Here is a 13,569-nt window from a genome sequence, read left to right on the forward strand (position 1 = left end):
TTTTCTGGGCCTTTTCTCCTTCAAAGTATTTTACATAAACAATTATTTTTAGTAACTGTTTGGCATCCTTGGTGTTAATCTTTGCCTAATTATTAACTTGTATTTACCCAGTGCTCTACATAGTCCAAAGTCATGTCACCAACTGTCTCTCAAAGCAGCGACAATCTTATGTCCCTACCAAAGTCGACCCCCCCACCCTCCTTGTCTGGAATTCATGGGGCTTAGGCTGAGCAGCGCTAGGCACTCTGACCAAACTCTGCTGTGTCAGTACTGTAGGCTTCCCATAGACATACCATCCAAGTCATAGTGAAGTATTTTTTTTTTCAACATTTTTGAAAATATTAGCTCTGCAGGGGTTAAACAATTCAGCTTTATAAAACAATAAATTATGTACAGTTTTTATTCTTGTATATGAAAATTGTTATTTTGTTTATTGAAGTTAAGTTTTTTTTTTTTTTTTTTTTTTTTTTATGAAAATGAACAGGTTCTTGCATGTAGTTTTAGGCATTGAAAAGATTTTTGCATCCTAGGTGTCCCAGGTGGACAGCAATGCAATGTGTGCATTAACGTATCTCTCTCTGCAGTCCTCCTCCTCTTCTCAAGAAAGGCTGCATCAACTACCCTACCAGCCTACTGCTGATGAGCTACATTTCCTTTCTAAACACTTTCGCAGCACGGAAAGCGTTACAGATGAAGAGGGTAGGCGTCCCCAGTGTTTGAGACCTCGGTCTCGGAGCCTGAGGTGAGAATCCTATAACATAATAACAAAAGGCAAGTTACATAGTTACATAGTAGGTTAGGTTGAAAAAAGACAATCAAGTTCACCCACTAGGGAAATAAACATATCACTGGTATAAACCCTATAGGACATAGTTGGTCCAGAGGAAGGGGGAAAAAAATTCCTTCCTGGTTCCATGGGGATATCGGATGTTCCCTGAATCAACAGTCGCTGTTATTTTTACTTTTAAGCCTTAATACCTAGTTATATTCTGTGCTTCTAGAAAAGCATGCAGCTTTTATTTAAAAGCAATCTATAGTCGTTGCTGAAACTACCTCCCTAGGGAGCCTATTGCACATTTTCACAGACCTTACAGTGAAGAAACCCTTCCTTATCAGGAGCTTAAACTTCTTTTTCTTTCAGATGCAAAGAGTGCCGTCTTGTTCTTTGTATTGATCTCAAAGTGAATATTAGGGAAAGAGTTTTCTATATGGACTGTTTATATATTTATACAGGGTGATCATATCCCCCCTTAAACGTCTCTTCTCGAGGTAGAATAAATTAAGTTTAGCTCATCTTCCCTCATAGCTGAGCTCCTCCATTCCTTTTATTATTTATTATAAGTTGCCCTTCTCTGCACTGTCTCCAATTCAACAATGTTAACTGGTGTCCAAAACTGGACTGCATATTTCAGATGTGGTCTGACCAATGCTTTTTACAGGGGCAGGATTATGTCTCCATCTCTGCAGTCTATTCCTCTTTTAATACAAGAAAGTACTTTGCTAGCTTTAGATATTGCTTGGTGTTATTACGCCTATGATCTACCAGAACCCCAAGATCCTTTTCCATTTCTGACTCCCCCCCTAGACAGTATGAAGCATGCATGTTGTTAGCTCCCAAGTGCATAGTTTTACATTTATCTATAATAAATGTCATTTGCCACTTGGTTGCCCAATCAAACAGTACAACCAGGTCTGCTTGTAGATGATAGACATCCTGTATGGACTTAATTCCATTACTTAGTTTGGTGTCATCAGCAAACACAGAAATGGTACTTTTAATGAGTAATGAATGATTAATGAGTATGAATCATTAATTACAACTCTCTGGATGCGGTCTTTAGGCCAGTTCTCTATCCATTTACAGATTGACTTTTCTAAACCTATTGACCCCAACTTGCATAATAACCATCTGTGGGGTACAGTGTCAAATGCTTTAGCACTATATCAACTGCTATTCCACTGTCTACCTGTTTACTTATTACTTCCTCATAAAAAGAGAGTAAATTTGTTTGACAACTTCTTTCTCAAAGCCATGCTGACGATCACTTATTTTCTAGCAGAAACTCGTCTATTTTGGTTCTTTATCAAACTCTCTGTGACCTTTCCAACTATGGACGTTAAACTAACCGGTCTGTAGTTACCTGGTGATGATTTTGCTCCTTTTTTGAAGATAGGAACAACATTGGCCTTAACGCCAATCCATCGGTACCTTGCCAGTGACTAAAGAGTCTCTAAAAATTAGAAATCATAACTTTGAAATAACTGAACTGAGGACACTTGGATGTAATACATAGGGTCCTGGTGCTTTGTCAACCCTCTTTTTTCCCAGCTGTTTCTCAGTCATATCAATTTTGAGCCATTGTGACTCATTTAAAGCGGTGACATTGCTATTATGAATTTGGATTTGAGCTCTGCCATTTTCCTTAGAGTACACAGAGCTAAAAAAAAGGGTTTAATAAATCTGCCTTTTCTTTATCCCTAGTTACCAACCCAGCGGCACCATTTACAGGTCCTACTTGCTCAGATCCGATCTTTTTGCTATTAATATATTTTAAAAAATTTTGGGGGTTTGCCCTACTTTCTTTTGCAATCTGTCTTTCATTTTGAAGTTTTGCACATTTTATCTCCGTTTAACATCTTTTGTTATATTCATTATAGTTTTCAAATGATGAAGGTGATCCTTCATTTTTATATTTTTGTAATGCCATTTTCTTTTTCCTTATGGCTTTTTTACTATCAGCTGTGAGCCACATAAGTTTTAATTTTAGCCTCTTAAACTTAGTACCCATTAGAATAAATTTGACTTAAACAAAAAAAAAAGACTTGAAACATTCCCATTTCTGTTGTGTCCTTTGAGGACAATATTGTTTCCCAGTCCAAATCACAGAGAGCCACCCTTAATATTAGAAAATTTGCTCTCCTAAAATTAAATGTTTTTATCTTTTCTGTTTTTGCTTCCTGTTTACAGCCCACATTTATTGAAATCATATTCTGCTCACTGCTACCCAGATTCTCTTTTATTTGCACATTTGTTATAAGCTCTGCATTGTTAGAAAGAACTAGGTCCAGCAGAGTATTGTTTCTAGTTGGGGCTTCTATAAACTGTACCATAAAATTATCCTGTATTAAATTCACAAATTTCCTCCCTTTTGCTGCTCCTGTAGTGCCATTACTTCAGTGAATGTCAGGGTAGTTGAAATCTCCCATGATTAAAACACTTCCACTTCTTGCTGCTTTTTCTCTGGGTTGATTTTCAATTTCTTCCTTAGCACTGGGGGGCCTATAGCAGACTCCAATAATTAATTGTGGGTTATTCAACTCCACCCATAATGCCTCAAAGTTTCATCCACAATTTCTTCTTTCACATTCACTTTTAGATCAGTTCTCACATACAGACAGACACCACCACCCTTTTGTTTGACTCTGTCTTTATGAAAGAGAGTATACCCAGGAATATTGACCGCCCAGTCATGCAAAGAACAAAGCCAGGAATCAGCAATGCCAACTAAGTCATTATTCTCTTCACTCATTAAGGCTTCCAACTCCCCTATCTTTTTTGCTAGACTTCTAGCATCATTGTTTGCCAAATCTTTTTGTTTTTCAGTACCACTAATACTGCACAATCCAATGTTTGTTTGTAACATGGGAAGCTCCTTAATTATCCATAACTATCCCTAATCCACCCTCCACTAGTGTCTGACCCCTGACTAACCTTTCTGTCACCTTATTGAAACAAAAATATATAAAAAAAAACAATAATAAAAAATGAGTAACAGGTAGAACTAAGGCTCTGTTGTATTAAATGTATAACTTTTTTAAGACAAAATCCACTTCTTAACTTTTTGTATTGTTTTGAAAAAAAAAGTGACATGTCCTGACTCACATTATTCATTTATGACATCATAGTATGAATCTTACATAGGTTAGGCCCTTTTATAGGTCATACATTTGTGTACAAGGTTCATTGATTTCTGGGTTATGTAGTTAATTGCTCAAAAAAAACCCCATCTGTTTAGCTTCTGCCTGAACTAATCAAATGACTAAAAACCAGTCCAGATATGTTGTTTATACAAATGGCAACTAGTCGTATGGCCTGGAATTGCATTTGTCTGTCTTGATTATGATGGGTGACAGACTTGTCACTTAAAAGTACAAAATATTTTAACCTGTAAATGACATTGTACTTTAATAAGGATTGTTTCTTTGTTTTTCAGCCCTGGTCGGGCATCAGGAAACTTTGATAATGAGATCATTATGATGAATCATGTTTATAAGGAGAGATTTCCCAAGGTAATTGTATGTCAGTCGTATATGTCTATATGCACTTGTTAATGTTATTCATTAAAGAATACTACATCTGACAATTTTTTTTTTTTATCTTCACTGACAAATAAATGAAATGGGTTACATGTGTCAATAAGCGTGGAAAGGTGATTACACAGTAGCATTGGCTCCTGATTCCTAAGGAAAATGTTGCTGTTTTAAGTCGTGTAAAGGAGTAGGAAAGGAATGAGCATAATTCTTGGGCACCAACTATGCATATTGTATAGTCCCAAACACTTTTTGGTGTTTTTTGATGACTGGTTAGACATTCAACTTAAATTGAAAACCTAATCAAATTGTAAATCTACTAAAACCTTTCTTACATTGTTTGTTGTTGTTTGTGTTTTTCAGTGTTGTTCAAAAACAAAAACTACAAAACAAATACTGAAAAGTTTCATAAATCTTCCACCGTCAAAAAAAAAAATTATATACAGTGGTAGGTGCATCATAAGCCCCAGAGGGCAATCTTTTAGATATCAACATTTTCCTCTGGTTTCTACGGAAAATGTTAGTGTTCATGCTTTTTGGGGCTTGGCGTATGCTGCCTATTTAAGGCACCAGTTGATAATTTTAATACATATGACCGGTTGCTAAAGCAAAACTGACAGTGCTTTAAAGACCCCTCTAATCTGTTTACAGTGAAAGTTTTGCATCTTTATTTACTTTAAAGTTAATTTTAGAATTAAATCATTAGGGTGACGCAATGAAAAATGTAAGTTAAACCTCCATAGACATTGGTTAACCATTGGTCTGTTTCTCTAGACATAACCTTTACGCTTGTAACTAGAAAAAATAAAATCCTTTCTAGAACGCCATATTATATTAAAATGATTACTAAAGCCAGTTGTCTCTTTTCTCAGTAAATGTTACATAAAAAGTTTGCATTCCTAATGAGGGCCACTGCACTCTACAGTAGATGACTATTGAGAACATTAACTCTCACAGGAAGTTGTGAACCAAACAAAAAAAAAAAAAATCTCCCTTTAATGGGTTTAATTTATACCTTAGGGACCCCAGTTAAAAAGCTTAGGACCTTATTTACTCAGCAACGCTGTAGATTTCCTTTGAATTGCTTCACTTAATTAGCTGCTGGCAGTTTGATGCCAGATATGTAAACATGTTGGGAAGTCTCTCCAGTAAGCCAACAATCACTCTTCTGGTGTATAAAAATGTAACATTTCAGTTTTTTTCAGATTCTCAGCTTTGTGCATTTGCTGCATAGCTACTAGGATAGGTATCCCAGGATAGCTTTGAGGACACGCCTCGTTAGGCAAGGAGGCTTTTTACTGGATTTTTTTTTTTACTTGTTTCAGAGGGGAAGGGCATTACCAAACATTGACCAGGTTGCTACATTTCATTTATGGTTCTCTTTTTTTTTTATGCTGTCCTTTATTACTATTTTTACAACAAAATTTTCCTTTTGACTAAAAATTAAGGTTGTACAGCCATTTTCAAGCAAGTGTAGGCACATAAAAGATGTGAAGAGATTTCTTTAGAGAACTACACACTTCTAAATACAACATATGACAATAAAATAAAAAATGAGACTTCAGTTAGTTGTTATGATTGCTGCATGCCTTTGCCTTTGGTCAGGGAATATAGATTTCCTCTACCTGTCCTGTCGTTGCAACTCTGTGTATTGTGTTTCTTCTCAAAAACATCACAAGTGTTCTCACTTCCTGTTTCCACCATTTCTTTCTGCCACTTTACTTTCTGTTTAACCAGCACTTTCAAACACATGAAATCATTTTAATTTGCATAGCAACAGAAGAAACCCAGCTACAAACAGACTGAAAAGAATTTCAATTAACCCTTCTAACTTCTATTTAACTTCTAATTAACTTCTAGACTGTATCTAAAATTATTCTAGTTTTTTTGTTTTTTAAAAAGGGGGTACCCTTTGGTGTGTGTTTTTTTTTTTTTTTTTTCTCCTTCAAAATACCATACCAGATTTGCATAGACCAGTCTGCTGTCTGACACAAAAAAGTGGACCAATCACCATCCTGTTGTTGGTGAATCACAAAATTAGGTTTGTTTTCTGCTTGTTGTGTCCGTAACCTTTGTGACAGATCATGGGTCACATGTATGTGGCTTTTGTGAATCCTCCCTTGGCCCTCAACCACCTACACTGCAGACTGGTCAATGTTTGGTAATGCTCATAACTTGATTATTTAAAATTGGCTAGATAGTGCTGCTTACCGAAGAGGCCATCCCACTGCCAGTATAGATACTGGGTAATGAAGTGTATTCAAGAGGAAGGATATTGGGAAAATATCAGATTATGCACTACTACGCATAACCATAATCCTAGATTGCATACTGAGAAGAAGTAAGTTGGCTGAGGGCGTAGTAAGTGCTGTTAAATTGAGCTTCATTCTGAGTGTTGGTTCTGAGCTTTTAGTGTTCATTGTCTTAACAATGGATGCCAGGGGTTTCTTGAGCCAGCGGTCGCCAGGTGGGCCACAGAAAATACCATTACCATTTCCATCTCCCGACCCGCTGGATATGTTCCCCGTATGAACGCAACTTTTTGTTGTGTCCACAGCCCTGTGATACTGTCCAAACAGGATGTGTTTAGTAAGCAGGTCTGAGCCTGGGATGGGAGAGTGGGCGCATTCCCCTTTGAGTGACACACAGCTCCCCATGCACGTGCGGGTTTTAAAATAATGAATTTAGTGGTCCATGAGATCCGAAAAGTTGGTGACCACTGCCTTGGGCAAAAGGCAGTTTGTGACTTCCAGGTCAGTTTACCAGTTACTAAAGATCTTTTCAGCTAATAGTAAAAGTGGCAGCTTTTCTACTGACTTAGTAAAATGTTGAAGGCATTCTTCCTACTGACCATCACACTAATGTACTGTAAGTTGTGGATGTTGTAGTCATAGCAGGGGTTCCCTGAAAACCCAAAAGTTATTACAAGGGGTTCCCACATGTTAAAACGGTCAGGAAACACTGGTCTATGTTGAGGACAATGAACTGTGTTGAATTTTCAAATTTTATGAAGAGTGTGTATGTCTGCAGATCAAAGATTCACTGGAGAATGAAATAAAAACAGTAATACAGCTTATCATTTCTAAAATGTGGTGGCTGCATTAGTTTATATATTTTAAGGTTTCTTCCCACATATTCATTATATGGGAAAGAGGTGCTTTGTATTTTAGAGGATAATTAGACAGGGCTGGTAACAGTTATTGCTGCCTTGTGCAGAAATGCAGTGCTGTACAAGGTAGCGCTGGATTTCTGACAGGAGCAACAAGTAATTTTTGTATTTATCGACCAGGTACAACAAACAAAACCCTTCCTCTGGTATATTTTACAGACTATGAGTGCAGCTGATAAGAACTGTTTCTAATGTCTAGTTATATGTTTTAATGTAATACCAGAAATTGACACAGATCTAAAGTTCCATATTTGTAATATATTATCTAAAAAAATGGTAAAGCTGGGTAATTACTTTGGTCATCTTTTGGGTTTTTAATCTTGTCTACATGAATATATATTAATACAAAACTACACACATACTGCAGAAAAGGCCTGGAATACTGTACACTTGTCCATCCTTTGCAAGAAAAACATACAAAACTAAGGGAAGCACGTGTATTATTTTCAAACCTTTTAAACAAATGAAGCTGTTTATCTTAGCCACAGTGTAAAATCATGTGAGTGTGGCCAAAGGGTGACATTTATGACATGATATTTCCAAGCCTAGGCCCATTTAGCATCATAATCTAATCTTGGCAGTTTAAAGTGCTACCCACTTCCTGATCTTGGTTTGGTGACAGATTTTTGGGGTAAAAGTAAAGTGTGTCTATATATTTCAGTGGATCTTAAATGGCTGTGTGTTCGAAAGGTTTTTCTGTGTGCTTTTCTGTTTCAAACTTGTAGTGTAGCCTTTTCCTCCTTGTTAATATAGATGCTGCTTTCATTATTTTAGGCCACAGCACAAATGGAGGAGAGACTTCAAGATGTTATCACGAACCTCTGCCCAAGTCGCACTTTACCTTTAGCTGATGGTGTCCTAGGCTTTATTCATCACCAAATCATTGAGCTGGCTCGTGACTGCCTAGACAAATCCAAGGGGGCTTTGGTCACTTCCCGATATTTTGTGGAACTGCAAGAAAAGCTGGAAAAAATGCTACAAGATGTGAGTTTTTAATAAACAAAATCAAAGTAAAGGTAAAGCATACCTGTAGTTTGATAAATTTAAAGCTGTGGGTCTGGTGTTCCATAGCTGAATAAAGTTTACTCTGCCCTCTCCCAACTGCAACAGCATGTGGCCATCTATGTCAGTGATGCCCTTGTAACCCTTTCTACTACACCACCCCATGTTGCTCATTTACTTCCTCTTCACTAAAAGCCCCTGCATTCTGCTCACTTATCCTGTGAACACGGCTACACTGTGCGCCACTTCTATAAACACTTCTGCTTCTATTCAATTCACTTTTATATGCCTGTGTGCATGTACACAACACTGAACATGGTTTCACATGTGAACAGTCATCTCCACCAGATTCATTCACTCTTGACTCTGTTGCCCTGTCTGCTGCCTTTACTGTTCACCACCAAACTGAAGTGCACTTCTATATTCAGCCCTTGTAACAAACTTGTGCAATTCTGTTAGTTTTATATTTGTAGAAAATGATACAGGAATAGTTGAAACACCCTGAAGTGGGAAATACATACAAATGTCAAAGTGGGTGGGTACAGTGAACAGAATCAGGGTGGGAATAATTTGCCACTAAACTAAATGTTAATCATCCACTTGATGATGGAGTGCTTGATCACTGTACAGTTACAGAAACCTCTAAAATCATACAGATGTATTCTGGTGTGTACCATTGGATGGTAGCTAAGAAATTAAAGTACAAACACCAACATTCCAACTCTCTCGTAGCCTGGCACCAATGATTTCGCAAATTAATGAAAACCTTTTGTAGGAAGTTTAGTGGTTGTTGAAATTTAGGCCCCTAGCCATTGCTTGGTTCCAAATGCGACTGCAACAATGATAGTATTCCCAGTTAATTCAAAACTGTTTCACTTTTCAGGCCTATGATCGTTCTGAGAGTGAGGAAGTCACATTTATTGTCCAACTTGTAAGAAAACTGCTAATGATTATTGCCCGACCTGCAAGATTGCTTGAGTGTCTGGTAAGGAATTCACATTTTTAAAATCTTCTAAACTGTTTACTAGAATTAATCAATCTTCGTAATTTTACAGTTGTAATAATTTCTTTGTTAAAAATAAATAAAATATAGTGCCCATCTGATTTAGAAGCAACAGTTGTTGTAGTAGTGCAGAGCAGGTAAATGCATAGGTCTTTGTTATTTACACTGAGTGTTATTTTTTTTTTTTTCAGAAAGTAAGTAAGACATTGATAGTATGTCTCTATCTATCTCTTTTATCCTTGGTATTTTATGGTAAAGTTAAATGGTATTCTGCAATGTTACTTTGATCAGTGGTTTTGTGTTCTTTTTATGGACAGGAATTTGATCCGGAACAGTTCTATCATCTTTTAGAAGCTGCAGAAGGTCAAGCTAAAGAGGGCCGCGGAATAAAAACAGATATACCACGCTACATTATTAACCAGTTGGGTCTTACAAAAGATCCATTAGAAGGTCAGTTTGGCAAATGTATTGCAGTAATATAGGCTCTTGTTAATAGAAGGTTTAGTGAAAGCATATATACCACATATTTGTTCTCAAAATGTTTTAAAAGAAGCCATACAATATAACAGCACCTGTACCTTTTCTGTTTAACTGTATCAAATGCCATTTTTTTCTAATTTAGACAGAAAAAACAAGACAACAACAAAATTGTAAACATCTTTTGGAAATACTGAGCCATCTAATTAGCCTAACCAAAAATGATTTCTTAATTTGTTGAGGGACACCACAGTGAAGGTTTTGTACCATGGGAGAATGAACACTATTCACAAAATTCTATGGAACAACCCAGAGGCTATAACTCCACATGTCCAGTTTATCTGCTTTAATATTGGATGATTCTCTTCATAGCATAGTTTGTGACTCTGCTAAATACTTTTTATTCACTGCAGATACACCGTTTGAGTCTAAAACAGAGACAATAGATGCTGCGCAAACTTTCCTGCTGTATGAGTAGACTGTGCACTACATTGTTTCTGCTAACTGGGGGGAGTTTAGTGGTTGTCAGCCTCCTTTCTATTGTAGCCTTGAGCCTAGGGTTTGTAGTTATAGTAATGTCGCCTACAGTGGTTTAGCACTTCATTTGTTGACATAGTGCTTCCCCTGCTGCACTGGGCACAAGGATAATTGGTAGTTACCAACACTTGTCCCTCCCCTTAGTTTTATGGACTGGTCAGCACCCAGTTTTTATATACTAGTTCTCACCCGCAGGTTTTACCTGGGCAATGCACTGGGCACTTAAGGCTCCCTTGCCCATCTCTCATTAGCAGCTCTAATCCATGAATTGGATTACTGGGGGGCAGCTTGTGCTCATCAGTTATTCGTTCAGAAGATTAGAGCTGATGATGATGAAATGAGAGGTGGGCAGGGAGCGCTTACCAGTGCTCAGCTATGATGAGATTGGGACATCTAGCACATGTTCTAGCAAAAAGAGATCTATTCATCTAGGTGAGCGTGTACAACTGTGACATGCTGTAAAGTATTTTTTCTTTTTCCTCCCCTTTTCCCTTTTCCTTTTTTTTCACATGATTAACTAGGGTATTGTCTATCTTAAAAACTTGTTTTATGGAAACACACACTCCCTTTGTACTCTAAATGTTTAAGGGCTGTTGAAAGCATCCCTTCTGTCTCCTGAAAATCTAAACAACAGATGCTGCCCTGTCTGTGACACGCATCACTGTTTCAGAATTGTTTGCCATGCTTTGTAGGTGAGTGTATATTGTGTTTCTTTGCTCTAGGCAGAAAGAAGTGGTCTAGTTTCTTTTTCAGGCAGTGTGTGAGACCTTTAAGTTTGATAGAGAACACTTTGAGGCTTAAATCTCAATGACAGATTTTGGCTTTTTTAAACCAGAATGTTTGGCAAAAAATTATCCTTGCTGTGCACTATTCTAATACAGATTAGAACCCTATGGATAGAATAGTGACTCCTCCAAAGCAGTTTTTGGGGTTTTATCCTTTTGCTGTGGATACCATACTGCCATCTTTGTGGTGGTTTACTCATTCACAGAAAAGAACTATGATCCTTGTTTACCAACAGCAGAAACTGTTGACTTGTGAAAAATATAGTTTTTTCCCTTGAAGTAAAGGGATGTCGGTCCTAAAATGTGTAAGGCGAGAGGTCTCAAATTGAATAAATTAATAAAAATGTGTGGCCGTGATCAGCCAGATGTTTCTACACAGTGTAGTCCTTTCCTTGTGGAAATGCAGGGCTGTATGTTATAGTTGGGTATCATGAAAAATAAGCCAACACAGAGTTTCCTTCTTAGCTTTCTCAAAATTATAACTATGTCCCGAAATAGAATGTTGGTGCGGATACGGGCTGATAGCTTAGGAAGAATGAGGAACCTGAGCTGGTTACCAAGGGGTAGAGAGAGCTTTCAAATGGTAGTCTGTAAACATTTAAAGTTTTTTACCTGGCGATGGGGAACTTTCATACATCTGTAAAGCTATATTCAGTCTCTTCTATACCAAAAGAAACATACAGTAGCCTGCATCAGCTGCATAACAACAAAGTGTTTTAGCATACATGGTAACATTTGCATGTGACAGACCAGTCTGGCAAAGCTAATCATTTTAAAAAGATGTACTCTGCTGAAGAGCCACAGTGGGTGATATTCCAAGGCATATAGTTTTGAGTACATTTTTTGAAGCAATGGTTAAATGGTATAAAGGTAATGTTGTCTTTCTGATCCTCAATCCCCCAAATAGGCAGCATACTCTTTGGCCAGTATATTAACCCAAACACTGGGCAACAGCTCTTGAAAATGTCAGAATGAGAATCTTACTCTTTTTTTTAAATTTCATGTAAGTGTCAGAAAACCACCAACATGGGTAAAATTTTCCTGAAACTTATACACATCTGTTTGTACAATGGAGAGGAAAACCAAAATTATGTCTGCATGTAAGGCCACAGGGGGTTTCATGCCACTTATGTAGATTTTAGAAAGTTCTGTGGTCAACTCCCAACAATCTCAAGCAGTGTTTCTGGACCTCTTAACACCCCTGGCGGTATCCCCGAGTGAGGCTCGGGGTGAATTTTATGTACCCAAAGCGGTAACCCCTAGCCACACTTAGGGTAGCATTGTAAAGATCCTACTTGCTCCCCACGATCCAGTAGCGTCCTCCAGTGATACCAGCCGGCTTTGTGTCCCCTGGCATCGCATCCCTGGTGTGATTGATGGGGAGGCGTGGCCTGGCAGGAAATTTAAAAATAGATTACATTGTAATCTGCTTTTAACACATTGTAATGTTACAACACATTGTAACACACAGTAATAAAAAATAAATCCAAATTATTAAATAATTAATTATTACTAATTTAACAATAATATTGCACCCTTGTTTGGACAGATTTCAGTGTTTTTGATTTTATTAAATTACACTGGGGAATGCATTTTTTGTTTAATTAGATCTTACACTTGTTTTTTTTTACTAATTTTTGGGTGGTGAATCCAGAAATTACCTGAGTTTTTGCTATCACATCTAGTTTTTACGATACAGGGTACCCTCCATTTTTGTCAAAAAACATACAAATTTTACATACAATGAAAAAATAATGAAATAATAACTTGAATGTACTTTTGTCTATATAAAGGATTTATTGTTAGTCTGACACTTTTTTTACAGTAAAACATTTGAAAATTTATTGGGTAAGCGGTTAAAGTAAACATTTACGCTTGTAGCTTTTTCTGGAGTGTTCAATGATACGACAATCCCACCGGATGCTCCAACAATAGTCAGCCATCATATGTACATCCCATCTACCCTGATACCGTCCTTCCATGACCTACAAATCTTGGTGGAATTGTTGACCTTGCTCATCACTGACTGCACCAAGGTTTTCCTGGGAAGTTAGAAAAATAACAATGCAGAAAATGCACCTTGATGCTCATATTGCAACCAAGCATTTTGTAGCTCTCCAAGAGTTTCTGGACAATTTCTGTGTAAATATTTGCTTGTGTGTTTCCAAGAATGTCATTGACAATGGCTTTGATTGATAACCAAGCGTTCTTTTTGACTTTTGACATTGTCCTGACGAAATGCTCATCTTTGATGAGCTGCCGAATTTGTGGACCATCAAACACAC

At 37.3% G+C, this 13,569-nt stretch overlaps 1 protein-coding gene and 1 long non-coding RNA gene across 2 annotated transcripts in view; one reads left to right on the top strand and one right to left on the bottom strand.

Annotated features, from left to right (window-relative positions):
* The window catches only part of MAST3 (microtubule associated serine/threonine kinase 3), a 98,713-nt gene that overhangs the window by 35,588 nt on the left and 49,556 nt on the right, over nucleotides 1-13,569 (top strand). Inside the window, exons 7-11 of the mRNA XM_072405129.1 lie at nucleotides 585-742; nucleotides 4,215-4,290; nucleotides 8,255-8,464; nucleotides 9,366-9,467; nucleotides 9,803-9,935. Coding sequence (XP_072261230.1) covers nucleotides 585-742; nucleotides 4,215-4,290; nucleotides 8,255-8,464; nucleotides 9,366-9,467; nucleotides 9,803-9,935 — 679 coding nt within the window. The remainder of the gene's footprint in view (nucleotides 1-584; nucleotides 743-4,214; nucleotides 4,291-8,254; nucleotides 8,465-9,365; nucleotides 9,468-9,802; nucleotides 9,936-13,569) is intronic.
* LOC140326490 (uncharacterized) lies at nucleotides 619-12,637 on the bottom strand. Its single transcript, XR_011919880.1, has 3 exons — nucleotides 12,580-12,637; nucleotides 8,322-8,443; nucleotides 619-751 (listed from the first exon to the last, which is right to left on the bottom strand). It is a non-coding gene; the product is annotated as an uncharacterized lncRNA (long non-coding RNA).

Source organism: Pyxicephalus adspersus, chromosome 3 (assembly GCF_032062135.1).
Source record: "Pyxicephalus adspersus chromosome 3, UCB_Pads_2.0, whole genome shotgun sequence".
NCBI classification, from domain to species: domain Eukaryota; kingdom Metazoa; phylum Chordata; class Amphibia; order Anura; family Pyxicephalidae; genus Pyxicephalus; species Pyxicephalus adspersus.